The sequence below is a fragment of the Lates calcarifer genome, linkage group LG10 (assembly GCF_001640805.2).
Source record: "Lates calcarifer isolate ASB-BC8 linkage group LG10, TLL_Latcal_v3, whole genome shotgun sequence".
Classification (NCBI taxonomy): domain Eukaryota; kingdom Metazoa; phylum Chordata; class Actinopteri; family Centropomidae; genus Lates; species Lates calcarifer.
In genome coordinates, this window is record NC_066842.1 from 2,880,227 (window position 1) to 2,900,152 (window position 19,926).

Below are 19,926 nucleotides of genomic sequence, written 5' to 3' on the forward strand. Positions count from 1 at the left end.
GTCTGTTTTTTTTTTTTCAGTCTCTCTCGGGCTCTGGCGCTTTTGTCTTTTTCTCTCGCCTCCACATTTAATTTAAATGTCTCTCGACCGCTTATTAAATATTCCTCCCTCACCCAACCTTCTGTTGCTGATAGATATGAATCATAGCTCTTTTAAATAAAACTTCCTGAAACTGTTATTTTATGCACCTGTAGTTGACATTGGGAAAGACAAAAGCACTTGAAGATGCAACAAGTGTCTGGCCCTGACAGAAGACTCTGTGAGCTTGTAGATCTGAAAACCTGCTTCCACCAGATCTGATGTTCCCTGTAGTTCATTTACTTATTATAATAGTGATAAATCAGTGGCTTACTGATTTATTACAGTGTATTTCTGCCTCTCATACTCTAAATTCTGCATTTCAGCTCGAGAGGAATTCGTGTCTGGAGGTTTCTGCTTATTTCTCTCTCTCACCACCACTTATGGTCAGAGGGTTTGGTCTCCGTGCAGCTGCTGTGCCGCAGCCAAGTGGGTTTTGGTCGGGTATTATTTGACCGTTGGATTACTGCAAGCGGTCATCTGGTTGTGGTCAGAATGATTACGAGCAGGTTTGACAAGGCTAATGTTACTGGGCCGGCCGCTTCGGGCAGCCGTTTGGATAACACTGGACTTTACAGCAGCTTTTTTATCACGTTTACTAATCCACAGGATCTGATGTAACGAACCCTCCGGCTGTTTTAGAGTGAGCACCTATCTAGAAAACCTGGCTGCTATGTTGGAAGTGGGAGTTTGGCAGAGTCTGAATGTGTTATTGTGATATCAAACAGAGGTCCAAAAATTAAGTGTGTTTGGAGCGGCTTCAATGGGAGAAGCCAAAATAATTAACATACAAATTCTGCCTCCAACTTAATTTCTTTGTGAAAAAGATTTTAAAGAATCCATTTTGAAAATATAGGCCTGAAAACTCTTTCTGTAACTGTCCCCTTTACTACATATTGTGTAGGTTAGACATAAGGATGGACTGCTTAGACTTTGGTGGTTAAAGGTCAAAGGTCAAGGTCCCTGTGGAACCCAAAAAAACATGTTTTTGGCTTCCTCAATGTCATATCTCAAGATTGCCTTGATTAGATTTTGGTGATGAAAAGTCAAGGGTTAAGGCCGCCTCACAAAACAGGTTAAAATGCTAATTAACTGCAGCTTGACTGGTTGGCAGAGGCATACAACTGCCACAAGACAAGACTTCTAAAAGACAGAACATAGTTTGGTATAATTAAAAAAATCTGAATAATTTAAATACTCTACACATATAAACCTGGTACTTTTAATGTTAAACTTAACATTCATCTGTTTTTGTCTTTTGTTCGTCTATCTCTATCACGCTTTTATTTCACCCGCTGGACCTCGCCACATGGGAATGATATAAACTTTCACCCAAATGTAGGCGTCCAAACATCTGCTGGCTGTTGCTTTGTCCACAGCTAGCCTCTATCACCACCACTCCACTGATAATGTTTGGTACAGACAGCTGTTTTGTGACGCTTTGTTGACTTTGTCGAGCGTCCAGTGTTCGCTAAGTGTGAAACAAAACAAAGGCAAAAGTGGGATGTTTATCAGTGGGAGGTTTCCAAACTTTAAAAGCAGATTTTTCTTTACTTTGCTGAGGACATAGCTCTCTGCTGCTTTCCTTGATTCTTATTTTTTTGACCCTATTATCACTGTGTTCATATGCTGTTTGGAAAGCTTTCCATCTCGAGCTTCCGATTCATCTGCTGAACACGATTCTGTTTACATTCTCCTGGTAGTCAAAGCTAGAAGATGAATGATAAACATTAGAGGGTGCAGCTGTGCAGCTGAAGAATTTCTCAGCTGTGGTGGAGGTTTGCAGTCGGTCGAGACTCGTCTAGTTAAATCCTCCACAAAAGGATTTATCGTTCAACGTTTGGCAGGTGCTCAGTTTTTGGCCTTGATTGAACTCGTGATACCTGGTCTGACTGTGATACTCGGTTCAGCATTATTATGCTGTAGTGATACGACGAGGCTCCAGCTCTCACCTCTGACCGGCTCAGAGGACTCCAACTCCCCATCTCCATCTGTCTGTGTAACCTGAGAGCGGTTGTGCCTGCTGCAGCGCTGAGTGGTTGTGGAGTCATGCAGGCGGGCCCACAGCGATCAGGGGCCACTGGTGGGTGGATGGGGCAGAGTTCAGGGTCTGCAGCACGTCCTGATGGACTGAACCTCCTCCTGAACCAGTGGAGGGAGAGGCAGGGTGAGGCAGGGAAGTTGCTTGGACTTTGAATAGAATAGTGTCTTGTTTAAGTCTTAATATAACCAGATACCAGAACACCAAAAGGCTGAGACCAGCGAGAAGCACCTCAGAACGCCACAGGAAGTCTCTCCTACCAGTGGCCATCAAACTTTATAATTCCTCCTTCTTCTGCAGGAATTCTTTTGTATATGCACTTTATACTTGATATTTTTCACTTATAATAATCTAATAATAGTTTTTATTCTGTTATTATCTTAAATTAACTTATCACTTATATATACAGTCTCTCTGGAGCTAGAGATTGTTATGATAACAAACAAGAGACCACACCAGATATTTGTGTATACAAGTTTTCCCTGGGTCTAGTTAAGTGGTTCCCAACCTGTTTGGATTGAGACGCCATCAAATGCAGTGATGTCTAGTTATTGTTTCTCATTACAGGTTGTTATGTTGTTTATTAGTTGTAAGCAAAGTCTGATGCTGATTAAAGCAACAGTGTGTAAATTTTCCTGAGCAGCAGCACCCTCTACAGCCATGATTGATAATTACTTGTGTAAAATAATGAAAAATAATAAATTAGTAAATAATGTCGTCTCCCTTTGTCTTCTCTCTCTAGGCTCAGAGGAAGGAGGTGTTTCTCCAGGAGCGATACGGCCACTACAGCCTGACTGACCCCTTTCTGGCGCTTCAGAGGGACTTCGAATGTGGGGTCCCTGGAGGAGATGCGGAGCGACGGCCCCTGGGCTCCAGCCCCATCTCTGTCCTGGAGGCCGTCATGGCGCACTGCAGGAAGATGCAGGAGCGTATGTCGGCTCAGCTGGCCGCCGCCGAGAGCCGGCAGAAGAGGGTAAGACACCGGGGGAGGGTTTCTGTTAGCGGAGGTGCCAGTTATCACGAGGTATTTGCTCTATGTAGACATGCAGTATGTTCATGTCATACTCCCCACAAAGAACCAGTTGTGCTTTGACGACCTCTGAACTCATCATCGGCCTATCAGCACTAATCCCTCAGTGTTTAGCATTCTTGGCTTTAGCATTAATCTCAAAGTGCAGCTGAGGCTGAAGCAGGAATTCAGGTCTTTTAGTTTTTGAGTTATCCTGTTATAAGCTGACAGATAAACTTTGACTTGTGGGGGGCGCTGGAGGAAAAGTCAGAGGATCAACAAAATAATTAGGATTTGTCCCCTAATACCTTGTTTACACAACAACAGTTTTTGCATTAAAACAGTAAACGTTTGTTGGTGTTTGACCTTCCGTTCACTTCACAGCAGCGTTTGGTGGCATGAAACTTTCGAAACCAGTTTCGAAAAGAGTGTAATCTTTTGAAAATGGCACCCTTACCGTCACCATGGAAACTGGCAGTACGCAATTTTTCTGAAAACTGTGACGACACCGTTTCTCCTCGCGCATGGCTGTTTTGTTTTCATTCTAACAGCCATGTGTGAGTAGAACAACAACAACAATGGCGGACTGTCGAGCTGTGTTTGTGTTGCAAACTCATCAAGGCACATCGCCACCTACTGGCCAGGCACAGTACTGCGATTTAAGAAGAACGCAGAACTTTTTTAAAACACAAAGGAAAAACGTTTCTATTTTTAGCAAAACTGCTGTTGTATAAACAGGGACTAAAAAAAACACAAAGTCCATCAAATAGTTGAGATGCTTCACTCTGTACAGACACACCAACCATCACCGTCCTTCAGAGCCAGGCAGCTACAACAGCTCGGCCAAAAACAGCAATCAAACTCCAACATTATACTTTGTTAGCGTCAACCAACATCAGCAAAAACAGAAAAAAATGACATTTTAGCAGTTCAGCTGTTACTGAGGTGATTTGTCTGACACTCAACCTTTTGGGAATCATCTACTTAAATTCTGAAAATTTCCAGAAACTCTCCAGAAACTTTCTGGAATCTAAACTGGAATCTAAAATGGAAATTTATGGGAATTAACGCAGAATAACTGGACATTTGGGGTAATTTATACAAACCGTATCATACACAAACATAATATAAACATTTAATTTCATCATAAGCAGACATTTTTGACTTTGATTTATTTGTGAAGAGAACCATAATCGATTTTTTTTTTTCACTGAACCAAAAAAACCAAAAACAAAAAAACATGAATTTTAAATAAAATAAATAAATAAATAAAAGTTCAAAATGTAAAATTCAACTGAATTTGCATTAAATCTGGTTGTTTTAATCAGGTGGTGCTGCATGATATTTTTTTTCCAACTACATTTAAGTTCCCTGTTATAGGCTAACCTGCAACTTTGCAAATTTCCAGTTTATTCCAATTAATTCCCGTGGAACCAATTTTTGGGTCGAGTTTCCAACAGTTACCGTGGCAGCAGGGGAAGCTTCGGTGCTTGGAAGCATTTGGGTCAGACCCAGTTTATATATAAGTTCAGTTTAACTGCAGTGAAGCTAAATAAGAGTAAGACACAGCCTGTGTTTACATCATCTCCTCTCCAGATTGTGTTTTATTTACACGCAACTCAAATCTCTATGGCAGAAATTTCTCTGGAGAAAGAGGAAATTCATACGCCTGTCTGTGTGTATTAATGTTTTTACGGTGTATGCATGGGTTTTTTTATATGTATGAACATGGAGAGGATAGGAGTCAGAGTGTGTGTATGTTGTTTGTGTCATTTCTATTTCTGATGGTTGACTGTGTCTGTGTGTGGTTGTCCCAGGTCTCTTTAGGATTATGTGGCCCTGATTAACTGGGCAGCCAGATGTCTGCTATGGCTTTGTCCCATTTTCCCTCCCTCCCCCTCTGTGTTGAGGAATATGGATGTGTGAACGTGTTTTGGATGTGTGGATGGCAGAATGAATGTGGGTGAGTAATAGAGAAAATACTGTGTGACTGTGTGCGTCTGTGTCCCGTACCTGAACTCTGTAATAATAACAGAAATGATATAGTTTTGAGCCAAATGGAAGCTTTGCAACCACAAACACACAGAGACATAGATGAGGAGTTATGGAAGAAGGAAGGAAGGGAGAGGTAGGAGTTGGCTGTTTTGACAGGAAAGCTGGTTAAATAGATTCTGGGTCTGTGGTTTGTGTGTCTAAGTGTGTATTTGCTTCCATCCATAAAATGTGAATGTACAGTATCAGTACCACTGAGCAAGAACAGTGTTCCCATCCAGTACCAGTATATCAGTACCAGACTCCATTGACAAAAATGCCAATTTTAGATCTGAATACTGCTTTGGATCATTGTCCTGTCCTGTCTTTTTCTTGACTAACTGCAGGACATTTGCATCCAGAATTTGCTGATATTTACTGGAATCCATTCTCGCCTTAATCTGTGCGATCTTTCTTAGAACTACACCTATATACTGTATATATTCTAACCTGGGCCTTATTTCCCATGTTTTAGTGTAAATTATTGATAGGGTCCAAATTCAGATTGTTATTATAAGTATTGGACAACATTAAGGATAGGATTCCTACAGATGTAGACCTTTTGTTTAACCAGAAACATCCCTATATGTTAGTACCAGACTCCATTGACAAAAACAGGAATTTTAACTGAGCTTTAACACAGGAGCTGCTGGAGTTGCTAATCTACCACTGCCTCCATCTGTTAGTTAGTTTGTGTTACTGTGTGGTACTTTTACTTCATGTAAAGCATCTGAATACTTCTTCCACCACTGAAAGTCACACAGTAACACAAACAAACTAACAGATCAAGGCAGCAGCTCCTGTGTTCTGCTCGGTAAAATTCCTGTTTTTGTCAGTGGAGTCTGGTAGTGAAAAATACTGATGTTTCTGGTCGAATAAAAAGTTTTCGTCGTCCTGATAAACACACTACAATACAGCACAAGGTCATTTGTTGTGTGCTTGATTTTCTGAGGAAAATTTCTTCTTCTTGAATTTGAGAAATAATAAAAATGTGTGATAACAGAGAGTTACCATTTCTGCTACTTCACCACGTCTGTAAAAGTTGTGTATTTTGATTTGGAAAATGAGGGGTTGGTTTGAGGATTAAATCCCAAAACGGAGAAAGAAAAAGATTAGTTTTCAGATTCATCAGTGTGGAGATGTAGCGGGGATGATGGTAAACATGACTCAGACGCACTCTGTGTTTTCAGTGTTATTCAGAGCTCCCTCCACAGATGTTTGGCTTTAAAAAAAAACAAAAACAACCCAGAATTGACTTTAAACCCCAAAAGGAAACTCTGCTATGCAAGCCAGCTCTGACCTTAAGAGGTCCTTGACCCTGAAAATGTTTCGTAAAAGCAGCGGCAGCCACCACAAAACAACAGTTTACCCTCTTTAGCGTGGAGTAAATCACCATGTCAACGCTGATTGCACAGTTGTACCTTTTTAAAAATGACCAGCGACACGACAACACGCTCGGAGGGGATCCTCTAGTTGCTGGGTAGAGTGAATTTCGCCGGGATTGTCCACGCCATCTTTATCCCCCTCCATCCGCTCCTGCTCATGTCGTCCTCCTGTTAGTAAGCTGCTGAATTATCCATGAGGTCTTAGGCAAGCTGTACGTAACACACTCTGGATCGGTTTATGGGCGTAATGAACACACACACACACACACACACACACACCCTTCCTCCCTCGTCTCCTCCTCCCATGAATCAGTTATGAATTCAGAGGAAGCCTCCTCCTCCTCCTCCTCCTCCTCCTCCTGCAGAAAACACACTGTATTTGTCAGTTTTCGTGCCAAAGTGTTGTGTCCATGTTGTGTTGTGAGGCTGAGTTTGGAAGCAAGGTCACGACCGCTGGTGCTGAAATTCCTTTTTCTTAAAATAGTCCTCCTCCTCCTCCTCCTCCTCCTCTTCTCCACAGGAGCTGCTTTATTCTGCTGCGATGCTAGCTGATACCTCGGTGTAAGGACACACCTTTTTTTGTTGTAATCTTTATTTACCGTAATTTCCGGACTATTGAGCGCACCTGACTATAAGCTGCACCCACTAAATTTAAAAAGAAAAAAAAAGTACATATACAGGCCGCACTTGTCTATAAGCTGCAGGTGTCTAAATGTTTTTGCGGCATGAAGCTCGTTAGCCCGTAAAAATCTATAAATTTGCTGCATCATTGTTTAAGCCGCAAGTTTCAAAGCGTGTGAAAAAAGTAGCGGCTTATAGTCCGGAAATTACGGTAAATATTTCATTAAGCAGTAGAGGGGGAGGAGGGGGAGGATCTGAGGTCCAGGGACCAGCAGTGCGACCTGAGGTGCCTCTAAGGTAAAAATGAGCTCCAGTTTAACATCATTATTACTTCACTGTGTGGGTGATAGCAGAATGAGGTTTTAGAAGGTTAAACACTTCATTATGTTGAATTAAATCATATAAAACAATATTATCAGTTAGGATTCTGAGGTCGGGATCAGAAACGTTGAACAAGCTCTGAGAGTAGAGGTGGGAATCTCTAGGCACGGTTCGATTAGATTATAATTCAGAGGATGATAAAATGAATATTAATTCATCTGGTTGCATCTTTTTTTTCTAGGATTTTTTTTTTTTTTCAATGAACAATAAAGGTTTGTAATTTGCGTCGCCCTCTCTGAGTTGGGTGGAAGCTTTGTTGTTCTTCGGTCGGCAGCAGTTTCCTCCTCCGGATGGAAACGTGTGATAAAGTTTCTTATATTTGTTGCGTTGCCAAAATATTCAGATTCTGTTTGACACAACTTGCAGATAGTGTGGCTTTTGTCCACGCTTTAATGCAGAAGCTGCTGGTTGAATTTCTTGCTCTAGACTGTCCGGGCGCTGCACCTCTGCGCTCCGTCAACATGACGTTATCAGTAAACTTTTAGAGAATCTGTTTTTGACATTCGTGACTCGAATCGATTTTTTTGACGTAATAGAACTGCGACGAACATGACACCTTCAAAAAAAGTCCAGGTTGTCAGAATTCGCCTAATCTGACATGAGTAGTTCCCCCCTCAGCGCTGTATCTGCACTGGAGAATGGTCTATCTGCATCCTGGACCTAACTCTGCGAGGATCCAGGAGGATCCAGGAGGATCTGCGTCATCAGAGGATGAATGTGATGCTCTGTCCGGACTTTTCCTGCAAGCGTCTGCACATACATCCTCCACGTGGACTAGAAAGCGAACAACAAGAACAACTACATGTTTGTGACGTCCACAGCTGGTGTCTGTGTGCGTCTCAGAATATTTGAGGTTTTAGAGGAAGTTTTCAAGCTGCTGCTGTTTGTAGACGATTTAATGCACTGTCCTGTTTAAATAAAAATAATTTCCTTGGTGCGTAACTAATGGTCGGGTTATACTTTAAAAGCACTGGAGTGGTAGAAGGCATTTGTACATTTGAAAAGTGACAGAAATAGGAAAGAAAAAAATAGAAAAGCAGTTTATAAACTCGTCTCCTAACTCCCCCCTGAATGTGTTCTTCAGAGGCATTAGGCTGACGTACAACAGACATAATCCTCACCCAATTAGCAGCTCGTCGTAGCACCTCCTTTTGAGTAACAACTGGCGTTCCCTCGGCGCTCCCCCCTTCGCTTATAAACCTCCTCCATCAGCTGGTGGTGATACGTACTCCCCTGATGATGGTTTGGAAACAGGGGAGAAGCAGAGGCGAGGGTGGAGGGTGGTGGTGAGGGGTCGCCTCTTTTGTTTCAGGCTTGTTAAGAGTGAAAGGGTCTTGGCAAGTGGGTGGAGAGCCCCCGGTTAAGCCCTGTTACCCTCTGTGAAGCCAGCTCTGAGCCAACAATAGCAGCAACGCACCAGATATAGAAACCAGGGGCTTTGACAAGTCATCGAAATTCGACCGTATGAAGAGACTGTGTCGCTGTGAACAGATAAATTGGACCCTGTGGTTTAATAAAGTGTCTGTTTCTGCTCATCCATCTATTTCTCCCGTCTATTTAATTGAGCTATTTTGTCTGCCTCATTTGATTAATCTGATTTGTCCACACTCTCCTTGAGAAAATCGTTTTAGCTTCATGACTAACAAACGAATGACTCACTGTTTAAATTTGGACGGTTGAATTTTCTATCCCAAACACAGCCTAAACTGTTGTTTGTACACGACTTTTTCCGTGTCATGATATTTACAGAGTGCAGTACGTCACGGTGGGACAGGTGGCACGAGGGCTGCAGATGATTTATTATGTGAAATATGTCTGTGGATGTGTGACATACATGTGAGGCTCATGGAGCTCGTACAGCATGTGCAGCGTGAGAGGGTGGTGGTTTGATTGATTACTGATGATCGGGGTTGAAAGAGGAGTTAAAGAAAAAGCAGCAACTTTTTGCCTGTAAATGACTTGTGATTATAAACGTTTTTGACCGTGACCTTTGTGTCTAACCCATGTTGTGATCTCTTGGTGTGTGTGTTTGTGAAATATTTGCGTTGATCTGTGTCCTCTGACCTTGTGTTTGTTTTTTCTTCCAGCTGGAGATGGAGAAACTGCAGCTCCAGAGTCTGGAGCAGGAGCACCGCAAGCTGACGGCGCAGCTGAAGGACGAGCGCGAGAAGAACAAGCACATCGTCATGATGCTGGTGCGAGAGTGCAAGCAGCTCGCCACGCGGGTGGTGGAGGAGTCGCAGCGCTTCGACGAGCTCCAGGCCCGCCTGGACGAGGAGAGCCGCACCTCCGGCCGGCTGCAGGAGGAGCTGAGCACCGAGCGGCAGCGCAGCCAACAGATGGAGGCCAAGATGGAGAAACAGCTGTCGGAGTTCGACACAGAGCGGGAACAGCTGCGCGCCAGGCTGGGCCGCGAGGAGGCCGAGAGCCAGAGTCTGCGGCAGCAGGTGGAGCAGCTCAGGACTGAACGGGGCGACGGGAAGGATGCTGCTGTCGCCCAGCCTGCTGCTGCTGGAGCAGAACCTGCTGCTGCCGCCGGCGCTCCGCCCAAACCTAAAGCTCTGACGTCCGTTTCCGTAGCCACAGAGCCCATCAGCTCTCGAACGACGTCTTGCCAAACGGACCTGCCCCCTGCTGAGGTGGAGGGCCCCAAGAAGACCCCCCTCACTATACCCGTCAAACCAACCCCTTCCAACTATGTGGGCCTGAGCCTGCCAAAGACGTCTGGCCGGGGGATCGTCCACAGCAGCTCAGGAGGACTGGCACAGACAGAGAATGGCTCAGAGGGCCAAGCCCCCCACGGCTTACCCAGCGGGGTCAGCCCCCGTGTCCAGGCGGCCCGCTACAAGTTCCAGGAACAGGACCAAAACGGCACGGCGTCCCAGAGTCCTCCAGCCCGTGACCTCTCCCCCACCAACCGTGACAACTTTGCCGCCAAGCAGCAAGCCCGTCACACCGTCACGCAGGTTCTCTCGCGCTTCACCAGCCCTCCAACGGGAGGCGCCGGACCCCTGCGTCCAGGCCTGCCCCACTCCGCCTCGGAGGGAGGCCCTTTTCCCGGCCGCCTGAGCCACCCCATCGGCCTGAAGTCGCCCACGGTGGCCAGGATCGACCGGGGAAACCCTCCCCCTATCCCTCCCAAAAAGCCAGGGCTTTCCCAGACCCCCTCTCCTCCTCACCCACCCATCAAGGTGGTGGGGGGGGACAGCAGCCGCTCCCCCGGGGCCGGGCTGAAACCGGCCACGCCCCAGCTGCCGCCCAAACCCGCCCTGGACCTGGTCCCAGCCCTGACGGCCTCTCAGGTGGGTGCCTGCCCCCCCTCCCGCTCCCCGGGGCCCGGCCGGGGCCCTCAGCGGCAGCCGGCAGCAGCATGTGCAGAGTGCCCCCCCATCATCAGCCCCGCCACCGCTGTCAGTAGCCCCTCCTCCATAAACCCCCCCTCCACCTCCTCCTCCTCCGTTAGCGCTCCATCCTCCCGTAGCCCCCGTGCCTCAGCAGGCAGCCCCCTGGCAACAGCATCAGGTAAAGGGGCTCCTCCACGCTCCTCCTCCCTCCGGTTCTCCCCACTGCCTCTTCTCTTCCACTGTCTTTCCACAGTGCTAGCCTAGCGTAGCCTAGCGTAGCCTAGCATAGCGATCAGGTCACAGGGAAACTGGTCTCAACCACAGGAATGCAACACAGAATAGCGCATGAGTCAATTCAATTTATGTCACTGACTCTCATCCTCTCAACCCCAAATTACCTCGCAAGATCCGATGTCGCTCTCTGCTCCCTCCCTCCCTCCCTCCCTCTGCTCATCTCTGTTTCTCCCTCTGGGCACCTTCTCTCCTCCCGTGTTGTCACGTTAGCCACGTCGGTGTCGGTATCCGCGGCGGGCGTTGACAACATGACGCTAACATGTGCCTGACTGCAGACCAGAGGTTAGAAGTGTCACAGCAGAGGGAGCATGTCAGGATTAATTGAGGCAGACCAGATATTTCCCTCCTCCCTCTCAGATTGGTTTGTAGGCCTTTCTACCAGTAACCCCCACCCCTCTCCTCTCTGAAGCTGATGCCAGAGGCTGCTCTCTCCTTCCCTTCCCCTTTTCCATCCTCCTGTAGCACGACCACCTCCTGCACTCTTCCATTAACTTGTGTCATCGGCAGCGCTCTGCACGCCTTTTGATGCCTTTCTACATGTTTGCTTTTATATTTACCTGGGGATGTGCTTGCACTGGTTGCACTGTTTCGCATGATTTAAAGAATAACACCAGTTTATCACAACTTGGGTGTTTTCTCCAAAGTCTGTCTGTTTGAATAACATTATGCTCATTAGGATCAGAAATATTTTAGCAAATTACCTCCTGAGATCAGGGACAAACCCCTGTGTTAAGATGAAATCACAGTTAAAGTTGAACCTGTCAGGGCTGTGCAATATGACCAAATTAATGACCAATAAAATAAAATAGAATAAAAAAAATAAAATAGATTATGTACTCAAAAATGAATAGTTCTCATTCATCTGTGATTATTTTCTGCTTTTATTCAGAACTTCTGGACAAATGTTCACTTCATGTTCACAAAATATTAAACATTAATGTATAAAAATATAAAATACTTTCCAGAAACAAATGATTACAGGCCCAACATAAAATATTGTACTTTCAAATTTAAACTGTAGAAGCTCACAACATAGATATATTAAATATAACAAGAAACTAAACACTCATACAAGTTTGAATTATACAGGAAAAATCCAGTCTGTGTTAGACTGCACACCATCATCCAAATGATGAAAAAATTGGCCACCAAATAAACGATAAACGTCTTTATTTCATCATAGCACATAGCCATACTTACTGTAGTCACCTATAGTTTTCTAACCTACATTTAAACTGTGTTCACTGTTAGTTTTATCTCCGAATAATTTGTCTTAACTGTCGTCTGACAGCTTGTTTCTTGCCCAGTCTGACCTCTTGTTGTTCCAAGTGGCAAAACAAAATCAAGTCGTAATAAACTGGAATTATCTTTAAATACACCTGTAAAATGTGACAAAGTGTGTTGCATTTTTGAAATCCCTGCTCTTTGCATGCAGATGTATCCTGAGTGGATGTAATGTGTCTGTTCAACCAAACTTGCAGAACTAAAATGCAAAAACAATGCAGCAGATACTCCAATGTGCAGTCAATAAAAACAGCTGAGAGGAGTGCTCCCTCCCAGTGTTATTTACTGGCGTTTTAAAGGTCAGATGTAAGGTTCTGTGAGACTTAATAATGACGTTTTTGAAGAACAACGTTAACACCAGTGCTGCAAACCTTCCCGAGTTCATTGTATTCTATTGCAGCATCTCCCACTTTACAAATCTGATAAAGCCGTCGAGCACTTTGGGGAAATTCTGCTGCTTCCCAGACGTTATTTATCACCACTTTCAAGCCAGGTCACAGTCTCACCTGTCGGCAGCCAGAAATGTTTTTGTAGTCTTTGTAGTTTTCCTGTTTCCCCACCTCCACCACCTCCCACTCAGACAGAAAGTGCAACCATAACGGCCGTCATAATCCTCGCCCTTGAGATTCCCTGCTGCACTTTTTCTCTACTCGCCTTTGTGTCTGTTTTTCAGTCAAATGTCTGCACTGAAACTCTCCCTTCTCTCCATTTTGTCTTATTTTTTATCCCTCCCAGTCCACAACAACCATATTAAACCTCAGTTTAAATTAGAGCCTAAACTGTTTAGTTAATAGTTTTTTAGCAAAGCTTTTGGGTTTAGAAACGAAGCCTTTGTTCTGTTCTTTACTTCATCTCTTTGTCTGTTTGTTGTGCTTCATCATTTAAGATAATGCTGTACAGTAATGTGTGTATTTGTATTTGTCTGCTGTGTGAATAATGTGGATGAGTGATGGCTCTGGAAGATGAATGTCGTCCGTCATCCAGCTATTAATCTGATGCGATGACAGGCTCTTTTGTCCAGGCTGCAGCGCGTGTTCATTAAGTTACAGACATTTTATTAAACCCCTGGAAAAGCTTTGAATTTAAGTGGAATTTTCCAGGGCAGCAGGGGAAAAATCTAAATCTAAATATCACAGGTGACAAAGTATATCAAGGAACTAATGAAACACAGCAAGACATTTGTCCTATTCTCACTTTTTCAAAAAAAAAATCTGTGCAACATTTAATTTTACCACTTGAATTTTTAGATATGTATTCTTAAGAGGAAGTTTCCAACCTTTTAAACTCTGCTGAAAAACCTGGAGGGTTAGTCTTTGCAAGCGTGTCTTGGTCGGCAACTTACAGAGATTTATTTGACTTTTTAATTGTGATCTTGACATGTCCAAACATATCAAATATGTCAGGCTGAGTTACAGGGAAATATGCACAAAATAATAAACAAGAGTAGTGCGAAAACAGATCTAAAGGGAGAAATAATTTCACTGTTTTTAAAGTCACTAAAGCCTTTAAACCTCAGTTTTTCTGGATGAGTTCCAGGTGAGGCTGAAATAAAACCTCAGTATGTCGCTTTACCTGTTTACCCGTTTCTTTCTAATCCGGCCATTATCCTGCTGATTTGTTCCAAACATTAGCTGAAGCACCATGTGGGATTTAGCCAAGAATAGCTTCAGGCTAGAGAAAACAACTGGGTGGTTTAATATTTGATATCTGTGGTGCCAGAGTGACTAACCGGTCGGACAAAACAAACATTGTGAAGGTGTCTTTTTGAGCTTTGAGTAATAATGGGCGTTTCTTAGAATCAATAAATCAAGAAAATAATCAAGAGATTAATCATAAATCCTACACAAAATGGTTAAAATGAACAACTGTAACAGTAAAATGCTGATGAAACATTAATGCATCAGTTATAATAATTTAATGATACAATAGTACAGTGACGGTCACAGAGGCTGTTGTAGTGCATTGAGTAGTTTTAATACTTTAAGTGCATTTTCCAGACAATACTTAAATACTTAGGTGACATTTTCAATTCAGGACTTAATAGAATAGATAAACACTTCATCTACCACTGGAGTTAAATATTTATAATTCAAATCTTTGTTTTTATGACTGGACTAGTTCATCAAATACAAATATTAAAGACGTCTTTTGCCTTATTTTGTCACATTTTCCCCGACATATTTGGTGTCTTTGAACCTTTGCAATCTCCACTAGAATTTATTTCTGCACAAACATGAGCTTGAACATGTTTATTTAGCAACTCAAATTTTAACCTGCTGTTCAGACAAAAGAGACTGTACCACGATATGTATGGATCTGAAGTGTGCTCTCCTTCCCCTCCAACCTGTCCACCTTTTGAAACTTTGACTCTCCCGTACTCAGCACTTCTAGTCGCTTCCTCCTCCTCCTCCTCCTCCTCCTAGTTTAACCTGTTGCTGCTCCTGCTCCTCCTTCCTCCCACTGCAGGCTGGTGTCCCTCCGTAGTCTCCTCACTAAGTGGCGGTGGGCCTGCTGCCCTGGACGGCGGGCGCCCCCTGCTCCTCCAAGCTGCTTCCCAGGGAAATGTCACTTTATTGTCAATGCTGCTTAACCAACCAGACCCGACCACCAACACCACTTCTTCTACTTCTACCACCACCTCCTCCACGTCCACCACCATCACCTCTACCACCGCCATGGAGAACAACAAGCCCACTCACCTTGACCAAGACCACCACCTCTACCACAACCACAACCAAACCTCTGCCTTGTTTGCTGCTGCTCAGAACGGACACACAGGTAACGGGCGTTTCATTCATGAATACTGATTGGCTGGTTATTGGCTTTGATAAGGATTAGAAACGGACAGGAAGTTGCTGCAGCTTAAAGGTATTTTTCTGGCTTAAAGCAACATAATGTATAAAGGGCTGACTCTGTCCTTTTATTGTGATCGAACAACAGACCAAACTCCCTTCATATTTTTGCTGTTTTAGTGGTTCAGCCCTGTAGATCAAACATCTGGACCAGAACATAAACTGAGATTTATTGATTGGTTTTTAGAAAAACATCTGGTGAGAGCTGATTATTTCTTCTATACTTGTTTTTATTTTTCAACGGTGTATATTACCCATGATCCCCTTCACCCTCTGGAGCAGGAAGTGCTGTTTCTATAAGAAGCAAACCAAATTCCATTAATTCTTGGTATTTTCACAGTTTCCTGGCTGGATATCAGAGATGAACGCTGGTTTTTAATGGCTTCTAAGTCTTTTTAACTGATCTACTGTTCAGCGTTACTTGCTGGGCCTGATTCCAGCAGGTCAAGCCGCTGACCATCACTCATTTAGAGGGAGATCGTACCTGCTCACCAAACCTACATAAAGCAAGAACGGTACTGGATTGCTCATAATGCAATCCAGTACTGTTCTGTTCCACCATAAACTCAACTTTTCTGATGCCTGTTCATCTTCAAACGCTGTAATTTTATCTTATTGTCAGGTAATTGTCAGTTACAGTCATTATCTGGTAATGCAGCATCAAGGAAAAGCATTGTTGCCATGGTTACTTGCCCAGGTATTGATATAGATTAATCCGTTGGATGTCTGCCACTAAATTGGACACGAGTAATGTCCGTAACATGAATTAGTCTCATATCTTTATGATATCTGATGCATTTAATTAGTTCTATTAGCACATTAATGTATCTTTACATGTTAAAGCAGAGGTTGTTTCCTCTGGGGAACAGAAACCCTGTCTATGGTTTGGGTCAATAGTTGGCTGGTTGATTGACTGCTGGAGGAACATCCAGAGGCTTGTATTGATTATTATTGATTGGTAAACAGAAGGTGATACTCTTAGGTACAAACAAAGGTTTCACATAGGATTGATTGTCTAGTGAATGAAAAAAAGATTGAAAGATCTTGTTTGCCTTTGCTGAGCTTGATTATATAAATAAATAACTTCCACACGATCAGTTTCCTGAAATTAGCAGTAGTTGTTTCTACAAACCGAATACGACATCCATCTGCTCGAGGTATTTAAACCTTTCTAGTGTAATTTGCTTCAGTTGGTACAGTGTTTGTTTTAACAAACTCACTGTTCTTTAACAGGATTGTACCTTCAAAATGCAAGGTATAATCAGGTATATTGTTCTCTGGAGTTTGAATCAACTACTGCAAAAAAAAAGGAGACAAATTAAAGGAAAAACCAACATTTAGAGTCTTAGAAAAGTGTTGGACCACCACAAGCTGCCAGAACAGCTTCAAGTCTCTGAACTCTAATGGAGGGAACACGACTCTTCCAGAAGATAGTACTTCATTTGATTGGGCTTCATCAGTTCTAAAAATCGGTTGGGAAGGCCCAGTTTTTTAACCCTTGGCGAGATTGTCACCTTCGAGGTGGTCCTCAGAGTCGTTGACCCTCCCTGCCATCATGTTAGTCATTAGGATCACATAGGTCGAGGTGTTAATGGGGGTTATTAGAAGTAATTGCCTGGATAAGGATCCATTTTCACGTTCGTCAAACCATTCATACCTCTTTTCCACCAACATGGACCAGGTTCTGTTTTGGTTTACGGACCCAAATTTTAACTAGTTTTCAGCCAAAAATAAAATTGCCATTTCTTGGCATCTGAACCGTGATGACAGCAGTGGCTATGTCTTAGTCTACAGGTTTGAAAAAGACCTTGGTCCTTGACAAACAAAGAGGATGGAGTCATCTGCAAACGAACATCTGTAGTGACAGTACAAACATTTGCAGGTGATTGATGTGATCTTGCTACTACTGTTTACGTTATGCATTGTGCAACAGGTGTCTTACGGGAAGTAACAGCGATTTTCAGGTTTTTCCTGTCCTTACCTGCTCTGTGATGCTTTTCCTTTTGTCAACAGCCATTGGGCAGCTGTATTTGAATAACACAGAAAAATAGGTCCTTTTTCTCACTCTGTAGAAATGTTGCTTGAAGATGAGCCGGTTACTCTGTTGACTTTCTATTAAATAAAGAGTAGAAAGAAGGTTCACAGTGACACAAGACTGAACACACAGTAAGCCTCCACAAATGAGCCCTCTCTGTTTTAGTCATTTAGTTGTTGCCCTTTTCCAGAGCAACTCATAGTGAGTGATCCAAGGTTTAATACCTTGTGAAAGAAACCTTCAGAGCGACCACGAGTTGGATGTTCCAGACATCAAACCTGTGACATTTCTGTTTTAAGACAGATTCTAACCACAGAGTCTCCCTGCCACCTGCTTCTTTCTTACCGCAGCTAATAGTCTCTGCAGAGATGTGGTCTGAGATTGTCATTTCAGCTAAATTAAACATGATTTCCTGCTTTTTTTGGCGACCCTTTTGTGAGAAGGAAATGAGATGCTAATGCTCACTTTGTGGTCAGTTTGAATAAAGTCTTTTCTTTGTCTCGCAGCTCGGCTTTGTAGCGTACGCTTCAGTGAAGAAAACTCAGTCCAAAGATTAAGTATCTGCTATATATGTATAAGGAATCATTAAGTATTAAGACTGATGAGGGAAAGGAAACATGTTATGAACTTGCACCTCGTTCAGGTCATGTGTGTGACAGATTCTGTCAGAGACAATAAAAAGGGTAAAAGCAAAGAAGGGAAAGGAAGAAACTCAGAATTACATACTGTCCATCTCAATTGTCCACTGAAATGGTCAGTATGTCATAAAAAGATTTAAACATGACCATGCCATTTAGTCATTTTATGTGGCAGAATTGTAATCTACAGCATGTAGAGTCTTGCTGAATGTTGTATTTGGCCAACACACAGCTTCAGGTTAGCTTGGTTGGAAGGATATCTTAAACTCCTTTTGCATCAGAAATTGTGCTTGTTCTTCCACTGGGTTAGTTGTTATTGTAGTGTTGACACTTCTTTTGACTTCCCGCACAGTCTAATAGCAAAATGGTTTGCGAAGACTTAGCATGGCTTTGCCTGGTAGTTGAAAAGAAGTAAATACAACCCTCTGCCCACAGATTTTCAGTGATGTTCAGGTCAGGGGAGTGTGGGGGCCGTTCTAAAAGCTTCAGCTGTTTCATGAAGTTGTTCATGGTGGATTTTGAGGTCTGCTTTGGATCATGTCCTGTTGTAGAAGACAGTTTGTTTTTTGGTGTACATGATTCCTAGGGACCAAGTTCAGATTGTTATTGTAAGTGCTAGACAACATTATGAATAGGATTCCTACAGAGATAGATGTTTTGTTTAACCAGAAACATCCTTGTATGTTAATACCAGACTCCATTGAGAAAAACAGGAATTTTACTGAGCCAAGGAGCTGCTGGAATACCACTACTTCAATCAGGTAGTTCATTTGTGTTATTGTGTGGTATTTTTACTTCAGTAAAGGATTTGAATACTTCTTCCACCACTGAAAGTCACACAATAACACAACAAACAAACTAACCAATTAAGGCAGCAGTATTCCAGCAGCTCCTGTGTTTCTGCTTGGTAAAAATTTAGTGTGTCTTTGCTTCAGGGATCGTTGCCCAAACTTTTGCATGCGACCACACATGCGTTTTGCTGCTGTACGAAGATGAAGCGAGAGGACAAAGACCTGGTGCTGATAAACGCTCTACATGTGCTGTAATTGCATGAGCTGCGGCTGATCCCATTATGTTTGGCTGCCATTAAATGAGATGGACTGTCATGTCAGGGCTGTAACCTCTCACAAACACACACACACACACACACATAATAATTAATGCATGTGGACACACACACAGGTCTATCAGGGTGTGTTTCCCTGCTGAGATGTTCAGTTAACATTGTCAGTTGAGGAGCGTTGATGCATGAGCACGACTAATGCAGCTGAAGGACGGCTGGACTGAGCTTATAGGTGTGTCAACACACAGAGGACACACACATTCAGACCTTCATCCTCCTCCCATTAGTCCTTCACTTTTCCCCTGAGTTTTTCCTCTCATCTGATCTGATCGTTTGAGCCACGCTGACCTCTCTTCCTTCACTGTTTCTGTTCACAAACACAAAACCAGCAGATATATGTTAAAACATTTAAACCACACACAGAATATGTGAATTTTTTTTTTTGTCGGGAGTCGAAGCTTGTTTCTCGTTCCCACTTCTGGTTTCCACTGGCTGTAGTCTTTCTAAAAAGCTGGAGCACTGTAATGGTATTTTCTGTCCATATTCTAAGATAAATGGGGCACTCTGCAGTCATAGTGGAGGATGAAATTTGATAAAAGACCACTTCTGCAGCTGAGACTCATGGGAAATGTAGTAGGGAAGAGGCTAAGGCAATTACAGCATCGGTAGGTGTGTGTTTGTTTCAGAGTATTGGACAGAAAAAGGCAGCTACTGTATCATGTTTAATGAAAGATGAGAAAATCCATATATCCATGGCAACTATGTACAGTGTATGTTTGTTGTCATTTACTCTGAGAAGTTGTAGACTATAATGATTGTATTCTAACTGTAACTGATCTTCGTTCATTCACGTTTCACGGCGTGTAACGT

The 19,926-nt window shown here is 43.2% G+C and overlaps 1 protein-coding gene across 1 annotated transcript in view; it reads left to right on the forward strand.

The window, feature by feature from the left end:
- cttnbp2 (cortactin binding protein 2) overlaps nucleotides 1-19,926 on the forward strand; it is an 85,395-nt gene that overhangs the window by 39,148 nt on the left and 26,321 nt on the right. Inside the window, 3 exon segments of the mRNA XM_018692362.2 lie at nucleotides 2,862-3,092; nucleotides 9,634-11,068; nucleotides 14,935-15,246. Of these exon segments, the coding sequence (XP_018547878.1) occupies nucleotides 2,862-3,092; nucleotides 9,634-11,068; nucleotides 14,935-15,246 (1,978 nt within the window).